Source organism: Terrapene carolina, unplaced genomic scaffold (genome assembly GCF_002925995.2).
Source record: "Terrapene carolina triunguis isolate 2854851 unplaced genomic scaffold, T_m_triunguis-2.0 Scaffold113, whole genome shotgun sequence".
NCBI classification, from domain to species: Eukaryota; Metazoa; Chordata; order Testudines; family Emydidae; genus Terrapene; species Terrapene triunguis.
Genome location: NW_020664464.1, coordinates 20548875 through 20570286, shown reverse-complemented (window position 1 = coordinate 20570286; position 21412 = coordinate 20548875). Strand labels below are relative to the sequence as shown.

The 21412-nt window shown below is 38.3% G+C and overlaps 1 protein-coding gene across 2 annotated transcripts in view; it reads left to right on the top strand.

Moving 5' to 3' along the window:
- Window positions 1-21412, top strand: part of FANCC (FA complementation group C) — a 121967-nt gene that overhangs the window by 62729 nt on the left and 37826 nt on the right. For both annotated transcript variants that reach the window (XR_002907885.2, XM_024196067.2), the window contains exons 5-8: window positions 11345-11467; window positions 12323-12387; window positions 14938-15102; window positions 16227-16383. Coding sequence is in view for 1 of the 2 variants with exons in the window: in XM_024196067.2 (XP_024051835.1) it covers window positions 11345-11467; window positions 12323-12387; window positions 14938-15102; window positions 16227-16383 (510 nt within the window). In the remaining variant the exon portion in view is untranslated. The remainder of the gene's footprint in view (window positions 1-11344; window positions 11468-12322; window positions 12388-14937; window positions 15103-16226; window positions 16384-21412) is intronic.

Below are 21412 nucleotides of genomic sequence, written 5' to 3'. Positions count from 1 at the left end.
ACATAGTTCTGAAGAAAAAAATGTTTTGACTAAATGCCTTGTGCAGTGTTATGTCTTGGCTTTGGACACAGTACTCTCTTGCACTGTGTGCATTTAGTATTAATGTAATTAGAATGTTCCTGTTTAAATGGGAAACAACAGAGAAAGTGAGATTAAAAATACTTCAACTGAATGCCAAACTGATCATTTGATGTTCTGTAAGGATTTTAACTGTTTAGGAACAGTCTGCCTGTCAGCAGCACAAAGGGATGGTACTGTGCTAAATGTCATTTGAAAGAACCATTATTTGTCATTTTCAAGAAATAATTGAATTCATAACTCTGAATTGTGATCCCTGATTTGTTCGGTTTGTCTAAATTCGGAAGTTTCCATCCTGGTTTTTCCTATCATTTTTAATGAATTAAAAGATTTCTTCTATAGGTAGTGGTCAGCTTGTATCTTGGTTTTTAAAACTTGGGGAAAAAAGGACATTCTAAATCTTTAGGTTATTTAAGTGAAAAACTAAAGTTTTATTGTTGATTCTGCTAAAGCTATTACATTTCCTTTTGTAAGTTAGTGTAAATGTGTGTTTTATTTCACTAAAAGAAGTCTCACCTTTTTAACACAAAGAGTTACACAAGATTTTCTTGGTGGGTGTTTTTTAAAGATGGAGTGGAAGAAAAGACTTGAAACTGCTTTTCCTGTTTGAGGCCAAGTGTAGACTTCAAGGCTTGCCAGCCCCACAATTCTATAGTTTATTTCTTACCATTTTCAAGGGTTTTGTTAGTGACTTGCAGATGGAACTTCAGGCTTTGGAACTCATCCATTGAAAAGTTGTGTGGTCTTAGCCACAGTAGTAATACAGCATGTTTTTCCTATACTAGTTTCACAGAAGTTAACTGAGCTGGAATTGGTCAAAGAATAACAATGAGCTTTTCCCCTCATTTTTTTCCTTTTTACTGTATATCATTTGAAAGTTGGGATCAGGTCAATTTTGGATTTAAAAAAATTATATTAAATATTTTGCTTCCATTTAAGAAAGAGAGGTAAAATGCAAATCTAATCTTTTTTAGTAAGTTGTACATATCAGGAGTATGAATTTAGTCCATAATTGTGCATTAATTTCTAAAGTAACAGTTATCACTGTTTTTAAATAATGTATTATGATTGCCTGAAGCAAAACTAAGAGGACTGTGGGGTTTAATATGCACTTTGGGCCCAGTTTAACAAAGCACTTAAGCACATACTTAACTTTAAGCATGTGAGTACTTCCACAGTAAACAATGGCTAAGGATAAGCCCATTTATATGCTTAAAATTAAGCATGTGATGAAGTGCCAGAGTGCACAACACTTTGCAGGACTAAGCCCTTTGTGCTTGGTGGAAATGCATAAACACAACCAATTAAGTCAGTTTTTCTGTTAGTGAGTAGCTGAGGTTTGTACACAACTTTCCACGTATTATTAGGAAAACAAATGCCACAGATTGATATATAAATGAATTTAGTGAAAGAATAATATAGTTCCTGGAATTACTCTGATCACAAAATTATCCTAATCCATTTTAGCAAATCTCTATGTATCCATATTCTGTATTTTAGCCATTTGGACCTCTGAGTTGCTTACATTCTCGAAAGCCAAGTGTCTGATTTGTGTAGGACTCTTTAGCAGAATAATTTATTTACAATCAACTTGCCTTACATGCATATCAATGGAAATTTGGACATGGCCAGGTTTCAGGTTGCCATTCCAAGTAAATGAGAAGAAAAGCAGGAAACTTTAATAAATCCGGAGTGCATATTTGGGGCCAGCAATTTTATTTGATGCACTGGATATAGAATTTTAGATAATACAAGCCATCCTGTTAATGTGAAGAATGTGCATACACAAAGAGGATGAAACAAAAACATTTCTTGTGAAAACATTTCTAGAAAGAACAACACCCACGAATGCCAGGACCCTATTACACTGATCAAGCAAATCCCTGAACCATGTGCTGCTGACTTTGCTTTACTAGGACTACTCACATGCTTAAATTTAAGCACATGCATCAATGATTTGTTGGACCAGGATCTATGGCAGGGGCTCTCAAACTGGGGGTCGGGACCCCTTGAGGGGTCGTGAGGTTATTACATGGGGGCTCATGATTTGTCAGCCTCCACTCCAAACCCCGCTTTGCCTCTAGCATTTATAATGGTGTTAAATATATTTAAAAGTGTTTTTAATTTATATGGGGGGGTCGCACTCAGAGACTTGCTATGTGAAAGAGGTCACCAGTACAAAATTTTGAGAACCACTGATCTATGGATTGTTACTGCAAAGGACTTGAGTCAAGATGAAACTGGAGTTCAGTTTGAAACGTTAGATTTACATTTCATGTTCACTGGTCAATCAGTGAAGTACAAGTGCACATAGTACAAAATTTTGTGTATCTAAAATATTAAATCTGTAAATTCCACTTTGTTTAAAACATAATTTGCTCAAAGTTTTAAAGCAGAAATTGTAGCTCAGTTATGTGTTTCTGTGATAGCAAGCAGTTAAAGAAATTCCTTACAGACAGTTTAAAACACATACATTCAAAGTAAACCCATGTATTTTTGGGAAGTTCTGTGGCCTGTGTTATACAGGAGGTCAGACCAGATGATCACAGTGGTCCCTTCAGGGCAGCGAATCTTTGTAGTGATAACTCAACTCTCAACATGGGTATATACTGATACAATTCTACAAAGGTAATTTAAACACTGGGATCTGATCAAATGCTAGAAAAACAAAATTGTACAGAGCAAAACTGTATTCTGAAAAACTCCATTATGTTTAAATGTGTACATTGTTGTTCAATTCAACCTTATTTTCTTCTCCCTTTCAGTTTTGGTTTGTGGAAAACCAATTTTATATTTTTTCCTGGAACTAGTGAGTGAGCAAGCAAGAGGCCTCGTAAACAAAATTAAAAATTGGAGATTTTGTTATGATTGGATCAGAGTGTGGAAATTCTGTGAATTGTGTCATGTCAGCATCCTACTAACGGAATAGACTACATAAACTGTGTGTGTTGAGACATTCCATGAATGAGCAGGCTTCCGTCTCATTTACAGACTTAACCACTTCAGTTCTTGAGACTTCTGAATGTTTATTTCATTGTTTAAAAAAAACAAAAATTCTAAGAATACCAGACCAGTTTGCATTTTGTTGTTGATCATTTCATTTAGATGGCATGGGACATATAAAACTTTTTTAAACCTGCAAGCAAGATTTTTTTTAAAGGAAAAACAGCAGAAAAGTATCTGTAGTAATTTCTTTTGGATTAACGTGTTGAAAGGGAAAAAGAACGGGAGTAAATTAATTTAAATACATCAGAAAATTGTGCATTTAATTTCCCTTCTAAGTAAATTTGTATAATTAATTAGGAAATGGCCTGGGATCCAGTTCTACTTCTGACACTGCCTTGCTGAATGTAACATGATGGCATGCCTCTTAAGGGCTAGATACCTGGGGCCAGCCAACCCTGATTACTTAGGAGACACATCTCAACGGGGATCACCTCATTCCTCTATAAAGGGTAGAAGGAAGTTGTGCGGGGGGTTGGTTGGGGGAATGCTCAGGGAAAGAAAGAGAGAAGAAGCTGCAGGAAGGGAGAGTCTCCTGCAGTGGCCCTGAGAAAGAGAGACTCCAGCTGAAAAGCCTGGGAGCTGTGGCTGGGGAGAAAGCCTTGAAGTCTTTCTGGGGAGAAGGCCAGACCTTGTGTCTTCTGTAGGTGCCCAGCAAGAAAAAAGAGACAGCTCTCAGGGAGAAGGGGCTATTCCCAGCTTAAGGCTGAGGTGGAAGACTTTTGTGTTTTATTTGTGAACTTCATTTAACTAATCAGATCTGAAGGAGGGCTGTTGACATTGGAGTCATGAAAGGCTGAGTTCAATTTATTTAAGAAGCCCCTTGAAAGGAGAAACTGAAGCAAAAAAGGCCACCTGCAGAGCAACCTGAGGCCAGCAGAGGCTGCCAGGAAAGGAGCCGCTCTTTGCTACGGGTAAAATTTGGGCATATCACTTAAACTGAGTCTGTCTTCCCTTTTATAAAATGTGGGGTAGGTAATGTATTGACCTTCACTAAATAATATTTGCAAATTATTGCAAATTATTATTAAGGCAAGGGTAAGAATAGAATTTTAGATGTCCTATCTTTTAGCCTTACTCTTAAACAACTACCACCTGTCCTTTGGGGGGGACTATTATTATTTCCTCTTCCTCCCTCTTTTTTTCAAAATTCAGAAATGTGAATTTTTGTCTGAAAATAGCAAGATTTTGCGAGATTTTATGGGTATGTGTGTGTTTGGTTTTTTTAGTTTTCCAGTGCTTCCCTCTGTGTAAAGTTCAGCTAACACAAAATTTTGTGGTTGCCAACATTTCAGGAGTGGGAAATCATGCATAACAAATTAATACATTTTTTTACGTAGACGTCCATAAAAAAATGTCACCTATTTCGCCTGGTTTTACTTAATGCAATTAAAGAGGTCTGATTCAATCCAGAGGATGAAAATGATACATATATACACTACTTAGTACTTCCCCAAATGTGATGATGCTGGCCCTTGAGTGTCTGGGGGTACACAAGTGCAAATCCGACAATGTCACTTGTCACACATGTGCTCCTTAATTGTCAGCTAACCTCCATGAATGATATTTTAAAAACGTCATCTCCAAAAACAAAGGCACCTACTTAGAGCTGGCCAAAAGTTGGGTTTTCCAGTTTGTGAGAATTTTTTAAAAATTTTGTATTGTTCTAATGTGGAACTGAGTCCATGTGGCAGGATTGTCCCAGAGGCATGGACCCTGGAAACCTGGAGATCCCAGCCCCACAGCAATCTGCCACAGACTCTAAAAGCCTTTTGTGAGAAATGTTGAGTTTGATGAAACATCGTTTTCTGACTAAATTGTTTCATATGAATGTTTCTTCTGACCAGCTCTAAACCTGCTGTCACTGTGACATCCATGGTTGCTACAATAAGCAGAATAGTGACAACCATAAAATCCTAGTTGGCTACACATTTGTTAAACTAATCCCAAAGGCTCTCTTCCACCTGCTTTCCAAAATGTGCTATCCCAATTAAGTTTAAAGGTTGCTTTTAGAGACTTTAGGGACCATAAGCATTTTTAAAGTCATTGTGCTGAGGATTTCACAGAAAGAAATCAGTGTTTATTCTGGTTTCTTAATTTCCCCCCCAAAGTTACCTTTGATGCTATTTTATAAGACCCAGTGCAGGTTCTACATAAATACAGAGTTACTGGTGTCAAATGCTTACTGGAGCTTACTACCTGGCCATATAATGAAAAAATAAGTGGGTTTTTTTTTTAATGGTCATATTTGGCTTAGGAGGAATTACACCTTGAATTCAACTCATTTTACTGGATTTAAGCAGGATAATATTTACTGTAACAAAGGGAAGAAAAAAAGCAACGTAAAAACTGGATAGATACATGGGTATTGAAGTATGGTATATTTGCATGTAATGCTAAAAGATTGAATGAACACTTCTCCTTCATTGTTGAAACCTGTAGAAGCTAATAGATGAATTGCTGTCTGCACAATAATGAGCAGCCTGTCTGAACTAAGGGCCAAATTGTACCCTGGCATGTGGGTTCCAGGCTTCCACGGAAGCATGCATCCTAGGGAGGAATTTGGCTCTTAGGAAATATGGTGTAGCCCATGAATTCCTGTGTCAAGGCTGATTCCCTACTCTGGCTCTTCGAGTGCAGAGGGTGGGGGCCCGCAAGGATTTTAAAAATTAATACTTGCCACTCCAGGCTTGTATTAAATTCCCAAGGTTACAGCTTTTCTCTGACCTTGGCTTGGTAAATGCTGCCACCACCCAAATGCAAACCCCTTTTTGGATCCCAGGAAGGCACACTTGGGAATTCCTTCCTGTGGGGTACCCTCAAGCCCTTCCCCCCCCCCCCACTCCAGGGAAGAGCTGAGAAAGAAAACAAAAGATATTAGCTGTTGCCACCAGCTAATTTAACAACATATGCACAAACCTCTTAGGACACCAAAAATCCAATCCTGTTCTTAAAAAAGATAAATTTTATTAAAAACAAAAAGAAAGAAAATACATCTGGAACTTAGGCTATTGCTAGATTTTAAAAGAGCAATTCCAAAAAGTAAGCACCCAAAATAGCTTTCTTGGGGGTTCAGCTTAAAGGTTACAAGCAAATAAAAGCATCTGGGGTTAGCACAGAGGAGTCCACAAGCCTTACAGAAAATAAAATAAATAACCCTAATCGCATCTTTCTAGACCTATCCTAATCCACTTACATAGTTCTAGGTATAATCTGATGATTTCCATACCTGGCAAAAAGCTTTTTACAGCATAGTCATAGCCCTGACTTTGCTCTGTTCCCCTCTCTCTGGAGAACAACACAGAACACAAAGGGAAAGCTTTTCCCCCAATTTTAAAAAATTCTAGTCTTCCCATTGGTTCTTTTGGTCAGGTGCCCACTCCCTTTTCTTTACCCGGGGGACTTTTTAACCCCTTACAAGTAAAGCAAGTAGTCACCAAGAGGGACTTTATAGCTAACTGGCTGGCTGGGTGTCCATAAAAGGGAGCTATCCCTCCCCCCTCTTCATTTATCACACACACACCCAAATCACAGATGGTGCTGGCCAGCCTGGTTCAGGTTGGGTCCACACCAGCTGGGATTTCTTCCTGGAGGTTTAGGAAACAGAGTTAATAAGATACATGCACCTTTAATGTTACTAATAATTACATGAAGAACTAAACAGTACTTTTTACATTTCAAGGACTACAATGACTTAGAATGCAGGGACATTTTTACCCAGCTGATTTTGGGAAACCTTCCCTGGAGTGTGCATCAGCCACTTTGTTAGAGGCTCTTGAAATGTATTGTATTTCAAAATCAAAGTCTTGAAGAGCTAAACTCCACCAAAGAAGTTTTTTGTTAGTTTCTTTGACTGAGTGAAGCCACTTCAGTGCAGTAGGTCAGTCTGCAAGTGAAAATACCATCCCCAAGTGTATGGGCGTAGCTTCTCCAGAGCATACACAATGGTGTAACATTCTTTTTCTGAGACTGACCAGTGGCTTTCCCTCTCGGAAAGTTTTTTGCTGAGGAACACGACAGGATGGAATTGTTGATCTGGTCCTTTCTGCATTAAAACTGCTCCTACACCACGCTTGGACACATCTGTGGTTACGACAAACGGTTGGTCGAAGTCCGAGGCCTTTAGTACAGGGTCAGACGTAAGGGCCGCCTTAAACTGGTTAAAGGCTTTCTGACACTTCTCAGTCCACTGAACTGCATTTGGCTGTTTTTTCCTGGTTAGGTCTATCAGTGGGGTGGCAATTAGGCTGTAGTGTGGTACAAATCATCGGTAATACCCACCCAAGCCCAAGAAGGATTGGACCTGCTTCTTAGACTTAGGGACAGGCCAATTTTGGATAGCATTTACCTTAGACTGCAGGGGGTTGATAGTACCTTGACCCACCTGATGTCCAAGGTACGTTACCCTGTTTAGGCCTATTTGACACTTTTTGGCCTTAACGGTTAATCCTGCCTCCCTTATGCGCTGGAAGACAGCTTGGAGGTGTTCCAGGTGTTCTACCCATGAATCTGAGAAAATAGCCACATCGTCAAGGTAGGTGACTGCAAATTCCCCAAATCCAGCCAGAACGTTATCTACCAGTCTCTGGAAGGTGGCAGGTGCATTTCGCAGTCCAAAAGGGAGCACATTAAATTCATACAACCCTACATGGGTGATGAAGGCTGACGTTTCCTTGGCTCGGTCATCTACCAGCACTTGCCAGTACCCCTTAGCTACCCACCCCCCCCATTTATCAGAGCCTGTGTAGCAGATTGAGACATGTCTTAATGACTTTTCAAAGGAACAACAAAAAAATAGATGATTTAACGGAATTATTTTTTTTTTAACTAAAGATGGAGTAGAACTGTACTCAATAATCTGGCGATATTTTGGGGTAGTCTTTTAAGACAGGGATGATGATACTGATCTCCTTGGTAAAGCTCTTTGAGATGTACTATTGAAAAGGTTTATACAAGTGTTAGGTATTACAATATTGATTTTGTATGGTGGGGATGAGGAAGAGGCTATAAACTAGGCTCTACTCAACAATACAGACTGTTAAGCTTCCTTTGACATCAATCCAATACAAAGATAACCAATCATTGGATTTGGAAATATTCTTGCTCATCAATGCTACCCCTTGTGGATTAGGAAAAAAATCTTAGATTGTAAACTCCTTGGAGCAGTGACCTTGTCTACCTCTCTTTTAAAAGCAACTAGCACAACAGGGCTCTAATCTGAATTGTGGCCACTGGCTATTGCCATAACATAAATATTTAATAATAAACCATTGTTCAATTCAGGTGCAACACAGTTGAATTGAATACACTGGATGGTAGAGGAGCAGAAATAGGCCATTGTCCAGTGAGTACTGCAGTAACCTGATGCAATAGCTCTGAGATTTCCTTCTCTTGCTCTCTTTCCCCTCTCTGGGCAGACAGAGTATGTCTCTACTCCAGCAATCCCTCCCGTGGCAAGAACCAGGGGCATCTCTGTTCTGAGCCCAGTAGGAAAAAGCATACTCGCTTAGGATCTTCTTTTTCCAGAGCCAATTATAATGTTCCTCAGACTCCCTGCTTTTTCTCTTCATTGTATGCTTTAACCTGATACTAAGGCCATCATTCACTATTTGAGGAACTTCACAGGGACCTACCAAAGCCAGCCAATTAGAGAACAGGGATGGCAAATGCAATGTAATGCATGTTAAATGGAACAATTTGAACTAGTAATACATGTTGATTGAACTTAACTATAAACTCTGAGGAAAAGGACCTGGGTGTCATTGTGGACGGTTCATAGTGCATGACAAGCGCAAAGCAAATAATGTTAGATTATGTTAAGAAAGGGGTAAAGAACCATACTGGAAATACTATACTGCTATATAAACCAATTTAATACTCTCACTTTGAATACTCTGTTCACTTTTGATCACCCCATCTTGAAAAAAGTATAATAGAAATAGGTCTAGAGCGGGAAACAAAAGTTAGAACAGATGTAGAAAAAATTCTGTCCGAGAAGAGATTTTTGTAGATTCAAGGCCTTATTGTAGTGCTTGACTCTGCAAAACAATCCCAGAAAAGTTAAGAAGGCTTCAGCTCATCTACAGGGCCTCCTAGTTTGTATGTAATGATGGCAGAAATTCTGTGAAGGTAATGGTACACAGCACCCATCGTGTTAGTGACACACTGGTTCCTCTGGCTCCATGCTTGGACAGGGAGTCGTCAGTTTTGCCATCTCCCTGAATCTTTCAACTTGCATTCAGACCAGCAATCAATCCCTTTGTCTCCTTGCAGCTGCCGAATCCTCCCAGTTTCCAGGTGCCGTCCATCTGAAAATCTGATAGCATTCTAACAGTTAATTTAAACACAAATAGCAATTACCAGAGTAATTAGTAATTTAATTGTGGGGAAAATTAGAGGGAAAATGTGAAGGTGAATAGATTAAAGTTTCTATTTTGATTATATTTGGAAGCTTGCGCACCATGAAAGTTCCCTTTTTAATGCTGATTTTTCCTGCTTTCGAATAAAAAAAAAAGTATATTAATTGCTTTTATCAAACTGCTGTATACAAACAATTGCGACATTTTCCTTTCCTTTTCAGTTTTTAGAACAGTTGCCACTAGATGGCAGTACAACAGCTATTTTTTTGCTGAAAGTTATAAAATAAATCTTTTAAAAATACTAGAATTCAGGCATAACCATAAATCTTCAGCAGTATAAAATAATCCTGTAGAAAAGAATACAAAATTATAGAAGAGTTTGGGATGCACATCTCTTGATATTTCATAATTGTCTTTAGACTTTATTGCATTTCTATTGCTTGTTTATTATCTCTTATATACAGTACATCGAACTGGGCATATTTTTAATTCCAGGACCAGTGAACCAGTTAATTAAAGACATCCAACAAAGCATATATAAATATTTGGATTGGAGTTCTGAAAGCAGTAATTAACAAACTGCTTCATTCTTTTTAGTTGAGAATTTTAGATGAGGTTCTCTGTTCAAAAAATAAATAAAGTAGATCAAAGACTCCCAGTACCATTGAGGTCATAGGACTTGGGTCTCAATTTGCCTTCCAAATACGTATTTTGAAGAAGTGTCTTCTTCAAGTACCTTCTTATTCAGTGTCTGCTAATCCTGATTTGCTCAGTCACAATAACCTAGCTTTCATACACATTTCCATATGATTAATCATGTTGAATTTGTATATTGTTTAGGTAGCTATAACATGTAAGGTCCTGATTCAACATGCACCTGAAATGAACCATTGAGGTGGAATATGGCAACTGTCTAGTAGTATATTCCATTAGAATATAACAGTTGACAATTGGAAATTCAGAAAACTATATTCAACTGAAATGCTGTAATTTTTTTGATAAGTAGAATAATAATGTAGTTGTGATAGGATGAACAGCCCTGCTCTTATGAAAAGTGCTGAGGGATGTTCAAGTGGGTGATACCTTGATTTGTCAAAAAGCCAGCATACCTCGCAGCACAGTGCCTTACTAACATGCTGGGGTGTTGGTTTGGTACTAACTCAGAAGGAAGAGTGCCACCTACAGAATCATCAATGGCACTTCCTGCAGTCATTGTTCTGTGCTTTTGTAAAAATTCATTCGATTTCAACTTACAGCAAATATAATACCAACTATTTGTATTTTTTTATATAATGTTTTTGAAATTTGGTGTAAAGCATTTAGTAGTGAAAGTATTAACAAGTAAATGTCAACATTAAACCATAAATGCTGCCATTAACTCCCTAGTGAGATAGCTAAAATAAAATAGGGCCAGATCCTCAAGTACATCCAAAATACTTTAGGCATAATTGAGGGATTGGTGTGAAACTCTAGTGTAAAATTCCCTTTGCCACCATACTGACTCTGATGTTGCTCTGTGCACTTCTTTCCTTGTGCACAGTGTTAGAACGGTCTGAGGGATACTTGAAGTTACACCAGCCTGGAATGGCATCCAGGGGCCTAAAAGCTAGCTCAGAATCCGTGTAGTATGGAGCCATCTTGCTACACTAGCACTAACAAGAGCATGTGACATCTGAATCCTTGTTTTCCCTGTCAGCCAGTGCAGCATCACCCCTACTCTAGAATGCTCTTCACCCCAGCAACTCTCACTTGACTTTTGTGCCCCAAGTATACTGGTGGTGTGGTTCAAAGTAGCCACAATCCATCTGAGGATCTGGCCCACAATCTAGGTATAACATCAACGATATCAGACACTAAAACGTGTTTTATTCTGTTGTTTCTTCCTCGTTATTGATTTCATCAAGAGTTTGCTGTGCCATCTCCTTTCTTCTTCTTCTGAATGGGGAGCTAACGAAGCTGGTACTGGTACCTTTATTTCTGCTCTTGGCTACACGTCTGCAGATTACTATTCTAAACTGATTAAAAATGTGAGTAATTTGTGTAATGGAGGTTCTATTAGTAATAAATCACCAGTCTGTAAGAATGTATATGAAAATGTCATTGCTATAAGAAACATGAACTGAATGACTGTTATCTTTTTGTACCTTGGTTACTCTTACAGCCTTTTAAGGAAGAAAGATAAAATGGGAGATGACGAGACAAAAAAGGGAGGCTTATACCAAAGTGTATGGGTTTTAAAAAAAAAAAAAAATCCTTGTTGTTCATGTATCACTGAAATGAATATTAGCTAAGACATATTTTGTAACATGAAATTTAATAAATAAGGAAAATATTTTATGTGGCATATGTTTGCCAGAAAGTAACTTTTTGAATTATATTTTCTTTTTGACTGTGCACACTGTATTTACAATGCTAGTTGAACCCTATATTTTGGGGAAATGAGTGATTTTTCATTTACCCTGTAAAATCATGGGGATGATATTTCATAGAATGAAGATTTACTACTTATTTTGGAATTTTTACCCATTGTAATGCTTTTTTAAAAGTTACTTTTCTCTTAACTCTTGGGATGCAGATCTCTAATATTTCACTTATTTGCTAATTGTGTAATGGGATTAATGATGGGTGATTAACAATTTTAGTACCTGTAATTGTCTTGAACACTTTGATTTGGCACTGGAGAGGGGGAAAAAAGGGAGGGGGAAGTCTACAGAGAAGGCTACTTACCACAATTGAAAAGTGTCTCACACCAAAAAATACAACTGATGTCATCCTATTTGCAGTGTGTGTGTGTATCTCTCTCTCTCTCTCGGTATCTCTCTCTCTCTCTTGTGTATATATATAATGTATGTGTTTTTAATGTAATTGATTTTGTTTAACAGATAGTCTTATCATTAGTGACAGAACTCAAAGGAAATCAGTTTAATGGACTTAATGTTCAAGGGAGGTAGGTGTTATCTAAACTTCATTTCAATAAGTCTTAGTATGGATCATTGAAGTTCTGTGAGGTCCTTCTTCAAATTTTTTGAAACAAGCATTTAGACTTAAAAATATATTTAGAATCATGGTAATATTTAGAATTACCATATAGCTTCGGTAATGGACAAGTCTGTTAAGTGGAATGTCACAGAAAACCTTTTACTTACCAGATAATCACAGCCTTGGGGTATAGGGTAACATGTCTGCAGTGCTGTTACATGCCCCTCTTAACCAATTATGTATTTCCATTCCTTGTTCATCATATCAGTGAACAGTGCAGGTATTATTGTATGCTTATTATGTAATGTCAGAAGGGCAGATGTCACCACTAGTGCACAGTTAGCAAGAGTCCAAATTTGTAGTCCTTACTCATGCTGAGAAGTCCTGACTCTCACAGTAGTTCCATTGAGATTATTACCCATGAGAGTAACTACTACTCAACACAAGTAGAACCACTGTTTAAATACATGGAATAGGGTGATAGAGGTGCTGTTTGAGGTGACTGAGCAGCAGTCTTTCTTTGGTAAAAAGAACAATTATATTTGCTTAGTTCTTGCTTTCCTCACCACTTTGAATGTATACCTGGTACTGTGGGCTTTTTGAAATGAAGACCATAACGTTTTAAAAAACATTTAAAAAAACTATTTTCAGAATACACCCACAGAGCCTTTGATTACATCTGAATCAAAGTATATGTCAGCAAAAATGAAAGCAAAAATAAAACAGAGGGATACATACCAGATGTATTCGATTAATGTGTGGTTGTTACTTGAAAAGGCTGTGTGAAAATGGCTCCATTTTACTCAGAGGTGCACACTGTGTATATTCTGTCACAGGTGCTCACTTCAGTAACAAAATAGATTTTTACTATTTGTGCTAATACTACAGGGCTTATATAGCAGTGGGAGAGAGAGCAGGGTTATATTCCTTCTTGTGCATTGTCAGCAGAATAGTTAAGGATCTGATTGTCCAGTCCTAGAGAAACCTGCAATAGGAGACCAGGAGACAGGAGGGGAGTTGGTCATCTGCACAGAAACCCTGAGTCTTTGCATTAGTTCTGGGGCAACCTACCTGCAACCTTGGCTTTCCTGCAAAGAGCTAGACCTCCATGGACTCCCTTATCTGATTCTGACTCATGTATCTCTCACTCTCAAACACATACACTTCTCTCTCACACACACACACACACACACACACACACACACACTTCTCTCTCATGCACGCACGCATACACTCACACTAAGGTTTGGGGAGGGATGTCCAAGGGTATGTCTACACTGCAGTTAGACTCATGTGGCTGGCCTGTGCCAGCTAATTCCGGCTTGTGGGGCTCTGGTTTAGGGGTTGTTTAATTGAGGTGTAGATGTTCAGAATCTGGGACCCTTCCACCTCACAGAGTCCTAGAGCCCAGGCTTCAGCCTGAGCCTGAGTGTCTACACTTATTTCCATATTCATTTTTAAGCTGGAGATATTAAATCAGAAATGTAGGAAACTTTGAAAATATATCACGTAGCATTTCTCCACTGTAGAAATCAGAAGGACTCTCCATGTCAACAAATCACAATACGTTCAGTTCTTATTGCTGAGCAGGAGCATTGTAAATAACTAGTTTTCATGAATCTCCTCCTCAATTAGTCTGTTAGAAATTATATTGATTTTATCCATCATTACCCCGTTTCCAGGAGTCTTCTGAAGGATGTCTCATCAAAAAAAAGGGTCACATTTGCAAAATATAACTTGTTAAATTTTACCTCTGAAGTTCATATGCATGGGTACCAACAAGTAATTTTGTACATAAACTGGGAAATACCTACTTTTGCATATGTAATTCCTTATTTTGGCTGCACAGTTAGCACCCTCACGCATATGTGAAGAAGTCAATCTTTTTAAAATTTGGCTTTAAATATTAAATTATCCTCCACCTTAATACTATTTAGATTGCACCATCATTAATCTTTTCCAAAAGTGCAATCTTGTTAGGCAGGGTCAATAGCTATGCAATGCTATGCTATACTGTACTATGCATCCCTTCAGTTGTAGATCTTTAAGACAAATCCTCACTTTTATGCCTGAGCACTTGAAGGTAGCAGGATTTATACTATGGTGTGTACTGGAGTAATTCCTGCTGGAATGAGAAAAGCCAAGGAAACCGTAGGGATCAAAGCCAGCTTGGTTGTCTCCTGTGAGAACCTAAGATACCGATGTGGGAACTGTGAAACTGTAATCTTCCTCTGAGGGACTGCTTTGCTCTTTATCAAACCGGGAAAGGCAAACTATTAATTGCTAGCAGGACATACATAGTTATTGAACACTGCCAACACTTTAGAATTGTTTGAGGTCCCTACTGCAGTGCCATAGTCCTCAGTGCCAACATACAGAAATTCTGATTGTTTTAAGAATCTCCATTTGAGAATACTTCAGCATTTGCTACAATAAATAAATGTTTTCTTAACTTTAGAAATTAAGACTTTTGAGTGTTTTCTTTCCCTAAAATAAGAAACTTTTTTCATTTCTCCAGAGTTTCAGATAATCATGTAAATGTAGTGTCCCTTTTCTGCGTCCCTCTTATCACTTTGCCTGATGTAACTCCTCTACTGGAAGCGCTCCTTACCTATCATGGAGGTGGATCGCAAGAGGTTCTCAGCTCAGAGTTTTTAGAAGCTGTGAATGAGACATTTTTAAAGTAAGTAACATAGAATATACAGATTATTACTCCTCACCAAAGAGAATATTAACTGTGTTCAGTTGGAATTACTATTTGGTGAACTTGCATGCTGGATGCATTGAATGTCTACTGTATTGTAACAAAATATTTTCTTTTTACCTGAATAGCAGACCTGAAGTTGAGGGAAAACAAGGATTCTAGATTTCTGATGTGTTATTTCAGTTTTACTTTCCCTATGTCTATGATGTTAGACAGCATCACTGTAATTGTTTTTGGATTTTGCCTTTCATTGAGATTTTGTACCTCTTTGCCATAAATATACTAGATCTTTCCTAACTTCTGCTATTAGAGATCCAGATTTAATATTGTGTCCTTGCATACCAAAACATACCGGTTATATTCTTGTCTTTGTGTTGCCTGACAGTTCTCATATTTCTATTGAGAACTTGGTTCTCCACGTTTTCAAGTCTTGTATCTCCCAGCAGATTATTTTTAACTAGGCACTTGAATACAATTAATGATATGTAGATTTGCTTATACCTCTGCCATCAAGGTGGTCCAGTGTTAGGATGAGATTAGCTCATAGATGAAGAGCAGGTGATTGAAGCTGAACCTGAGCAAGACAGAGGTGATGGTGAACAGAGAAAAAGCGCTATGGGAAGTTTGTAGCCACAATGCTTCCTTTGGTTGAAGGTACATGCCCATAATTGCTCAATTCAATCCATAGTCTAGGAATGCTTTTGAATTTAATGAAGAGGCTAAGCTCTCACATAGCAGTGTCCATGAGTAGCTTTCTGTCATCTCTGGTTAGCAAGGAAACTCCATCCCATTCCATCTTGGCAGATAATGATTTGGTTTCAATTATACAGGCATTTGTCACCTTCCAGCTGGAATATAGCAATGATGAATACACCTGGGCATGAAGCTATCAGCCCTTAGGAAACTCCAACTAATACAGCACTGTGGGCTCCTGCAAGCATATCAGACCTGTCCTCTGCTCTTTATGCTAGCTTCACTTTCTTCTAAAATTGTATAAGTATGTATATGTGGATTGATAATTTTGCATTGATATGCAATTCTTTTAAATATTTATTCACTTCATGGCTCAGTTTGTAGAAAACAATATTTTCCCATTAACTCAGGAAGAAGATTGCCCTTTCTGAATCAGCTATCCTAAGCTTGTGGCTTCGTCATCTGCCTAGCCTTGAAAAAGCAACACTGCATCTTTTTGGAAGGTTGATTTCCACTCAAACAAGTTCACTGGAAGAGGTAGCGTGTATCATAAGAGAGTCATTACTGGTATGTACCACAATTAATACATTACATATTTTATGCTGAAGGATCGCCAAATACTTCTCTCATATACAGCATCACTGAAATTCAGCAACCTCTATGGGGGAGAGTAGCTGTCAGCTGGTGTGTAGCTTAATAACAGTAGTGGAAAGAGGAGAAATTTTTGTGCAGAACACCATGGCAAATACCTACTCTAATAAAATACGTTAAAATTAAAAACCTCACAGAACATGATGTCTTGGCATCAAAAGCTTCATCCATAGACCATCAGGAGATAAACAGAAATGGGGCCTGATTGTCAGAGGTGCTGAGCACTATAATCATTTTAGATTTTTTTTTAGAAATATTCTATTATATAGTGCACCAATTCCATCCAATGTATTTAGAAATTGATAATGATTTGTGACCTGGTCACTTGACATGATTAAAGGCTTCCACTAACAAAGAAATAGTAACAGAACCCATTTATGAAAGCAATACATTTCAGGATGTATAGGTATGTCATATGCACATATCTTGCATTATGAAAGTGAACCTGAGGCATGGACACTTTGAAATGTGGCATATATGATACACCTGGAGGTGTGCTCTCATGTGTCTTTTAATATTTTAAAATTCTTCTCTCTTCTTAGAGTATTTTTACATGTCCATTCCACTGTAGGTGTGTGTGCACCCACATGCACAGTGTCGATCTTTTTCCCTCAGTGGTGCCCGTTGGGGCAGCTTGAGCATGCTCTGCCCTTGCGCGCCTTCTGCACCCCAAACCCCTGCCCTGAGCCCCCTTGTACACCATGCGCCCCAACCCCCTGCCCTGAGCCCCTTCCTGCACATCCCGCACTCCCTCTCGCACCTCTACCCCCTGCCCCAGCCCTACATTCATGGCCCTGCATGCAATTTCTCCACCCAGATGTGGCCCTCGGGCCAAAAAGTTTGCCCACCATTGAGCTAGAGTATTGGCCCATTTCACTAGAGCGCATGCAGCATCAGCAGCTTTCCAAGTGCAACTACCTATTCTGGACAACTTGGTCATCATTGCACATGTTAGCTTCTCATTATGCTATAGCCAAGCAGTCCAGGACCCATGCCACTGTTGTACGTGTTGTTCTCCAATCTGTTCCTGTAGACTCCGAGCCCACATCCAGTAGAATGGACATGTGCAATCAGTCAAAGAAGAAGAAACTGCCTACCTCTCTCTAATGGTTGTTCTTTGAGATGTTTTGCACGTGTTCATTCCATGACCCACTCTCCTTCCCCTCTCTATCCAAATCTGTCCCGGTAAGAGGAACTGAGATGGATTGGGGTGGTTCTTCCCTCTTATGCCTGCACAGAGTGGCATGCAATGGCAGAGGGCACTCAAACTGCCCTAATGGGTACTGCTGAGGGGGAAAAGATCTTTGACAGCTGTGCATGGGGCGCCCACACACACCTACAGGGAAATGGACATGTGCAATACATCTCAAAGGTACAGAAAGGTAGGTAACTATTTCTTATTCATTGCCTCTGTAGATCCCCATTGTAGGTGTTGTGTACCATGCTGACAAGCTACATAACTGCTAGCATTGATGCTGCTTATGCATCAATCAGTGATCTGAACATTTCAGAACTCAAGATTACAAAAGGTTCTGTGCCTGTATACATTCTCATCTCTCTCTTTTCCACCTGTAAAGTGGTCACAGGATTATCTCTCTCCCATAATCTATATAATACAACTGTCTTATCCATCTATCCATCCCTCTACATTTCTAAAGCCATCATTCACCATAATATATAGGTGCTATACATAGCTTACAGAAAACATTGGATCAGTATAGAAAGAAAGTAAAATCTCTGTCTTAATCTTGGGTATATTATTATTTATTTATTTAATATTTATATTACATTCACACCCAGAGCCCCCCAGCAGGATTGGGACCATATTGTGCTGGGCACATTCCTATTGCACATACTTGAAAATTCAGCCCCTGCCCCCAAAAATTTGCACTCTAAGAAGACAAATGACACACACAGATAAACAAGAGAAGAAGATGAGGGCATTCTGTGTAAAGGGGTAGTGTGGATGAAGGCACAAAGATGAGAATTTGACAAATAGGCAGACAAGCCTTGCTTTGTTGGTAGGAGGCAATGCATTAAGAGTATGCAAGAGGGATATGAGGGTATAGTTGAGAGGGTGATGACAGGAAGCTTGATCTTCTTGCAGTGAAGCATGGTAGCAGGAGCTGGTAGGGTGGATGATGTGCTCAGAGCAATGATCAGTCAGTCTAATAATTCCCTTATTACATGCTATTTTAAAAGCTATTTAGAATACAGTAAGTAGAAACTTTGGATCTACCAGTGTGATGAATATATCCTGTCTAAAATATATTTAGAACATTTATTTAGAGGTACGTGAATATGTGTTTTGTTTGTTTGATTGATTATGACATTTCCAGGATGTGACCTCTATGTGCCTTATGGTTTACGATAATTACAATACAAAATGACGAGCCAAAAATTACTGATTGATTTAGACTCTTTTTCCTATTTGCAATAAAAACAATACAGTACGAAAAAAGGAACCAGAAAAAAATTGGTTATGTGAATAAGCTGCTTCAGAACTGCATCATCTGAGTCATTTATCACAATGAATTATCTCAGCACTGTCATAAGTGTAGGTAAATATCTTAGGGCAAGTCTACACTACAGCACATCATCAGCACAGCTGCACACCGATGCAGCTGCACTGCTGTAGCGCATCTGGTGAAGACGCACTATGCTGACGGGAGAGCACTCCCCCATCGGCATAATTACTCCACCTCGGCGAAAAGTGGAAGCTATGTCAGCAGGAGATCATTTCCTGCTGACATAGCGCCGGTGTGGACAGTGTGAAACTTGCGTTGCTCATGGTGGGTTTTTTTTTCACACCCCTGAGCAATGAAAGTTAGATCAACTTAAGCGGTAGTGGAGACCTGCCCTTTGAGAACTGCAGGGCCCAGATAGAAGACTGCTGTGCTTTAGTATGAAAGAAACTTGATATCCAATACTGTTATATTTGGATTCCAACTGTAATTAGAGTGTGATGGTCTAGTAACTTGTATTTTATATGGTGTGTGGTTAATTATGTTTACATCTCTTGGCAGAAACTGGAATTAGTATTGGAAATTCTGTAGTTACTAGGAAGTAATAAAAACAAAAGATCAGCATTATACACATTGCATATAGCGAAATAATCTTCATGAATATTCTTTGGCCTCTCAGGAATTGGGAGGTCTTGCATTTTTGAGGGTTGAAGTGTACATAAGTGTATAATATATATGTGTGTATGTATATATGTGTTTGTAATATCTATGTGGTGGTGTATTAAACTAAATTCTTAATTTGCAAATTAGAAATTTTTTTTTAGATACCTTCCTTTACAGATACATTTCAGGCTTTTTGTACAGTCCTCACTACATGCACGTATAGGCAAATCAGGGCCAATAGTAATGTCTGTGTAGATTTTAGTTAGTACTTTTGGAAGCAGATGTAGTTGTGCTCCTTTGAAAGGTAGGGCACAAGAAAACCTTAATCCTTGGCTTTAGTTTCTGACCCTTAAAACATATGTCGTTCTTGACATTGTAAGCCATTTTGTAAGTATGCAGTTCTTCTGGCATCATCAACTTTCCCAAGTCTGGCCCAGAATCAAAACTACGTTATGCTTTCCAGCTGAAATTCAGGTTGTGGACCCTCAAATGCTATTGTTTTTGATTCAGCACTGCAGAGTGAAAAGTGCCACTTATTAGGTGGGGTGGTGACACACTGTTATGCTGCCATACAGGATACTAAGGTTTGGGGTGGTACCCTGGTTCCTATGCCCCTACATTGCCCCCCTGCTTTGACTGATCCACACAGTTATCTTCTAGCTGGATCCAGAGTCATCTTTCACAGCTAGACCTGCCAGTGAAAGAGGCAGAGAACAGGGAGAAAGATGGGGGAGGTGTAAGAGAGAAATTGGGAGAGGCAAGACAATTTTTGTTTTAAATTGAATTTCCTTGCAGGGTATCCCAGCTAAGTAAAGTTCAACAGATACAATTAATTTCCTTAACAGTGTATTTTATAAAAGAATCCATCCTCAAAAGGCTATATCCTGGAGTTGAAACACTGGGAATTGTGTGGATTAATTTTACTTGTGCTCTTGGTGAATTCCTCATGCTCTTCACTACAAGAATTCTATAAAAGAAATTAAATGGTATTCCTTTTTTAATAGCTGTTGAAAATAAAATCGCAGTTTGCTATCTCCTAGTTAGGAGTCTTTTAAGCATGTGAGTAGATCCTACCTTTTTGAACTCACCAAGTACTTGTGACTAAAAGTCAGCTAATCTTAAAGCTCTTAAAATAGGTTTGTATACATAGAATAAAGATGCATTTGGTACTCGTTAAAGTTAAACCAAAAATTCAGGAGTGACATGTTTATCACTAATTAAGCAATATTTTTGTATAGTGCTAGTAAAAAAATAAAACTTGGAAATACAAACAATCTGGTAAAGTACAGAAGTGTAATAGTTTCTTAAAGTTAGAGTTATTTAGCCATAGAGCAGCTGGATCCAATGAATAGGACATTAGACTGGGAGTCAAGAGGACTTTAGTTCTGTTCCCATTTCTTCCATTCACATGCTATGTGATTTTGGGCAAGTCACTTAACTTCTGTACTTCAGTTTCTTCATCTGTATATACTTTTTGAGGATAATACTTGTTTATGTAAAGCACATTAAGATATATTGATTAATAAAACACATAACAGATATATGTTTGTTACTTATACATACATTAACACGTGTATATGTATAAGCACATATGCATGTTTTCTCCTTTATTTCTCTATGTATTTGTTTTTGTCTTTATTGTTAAAATAAATCAATGTTTTTTCTTATTCCTATTATCAATCATGAATCAGAAAAATTCATAATAGAAAAAGTAGCTGAATTTTACATGATTTGTTTGTGTATGCGTGTAGCATCTCCACCATAATGTTACTTCGCAATTTTTTGCATTTAATTTCCTTTTAAAAAGGAAACAAAAT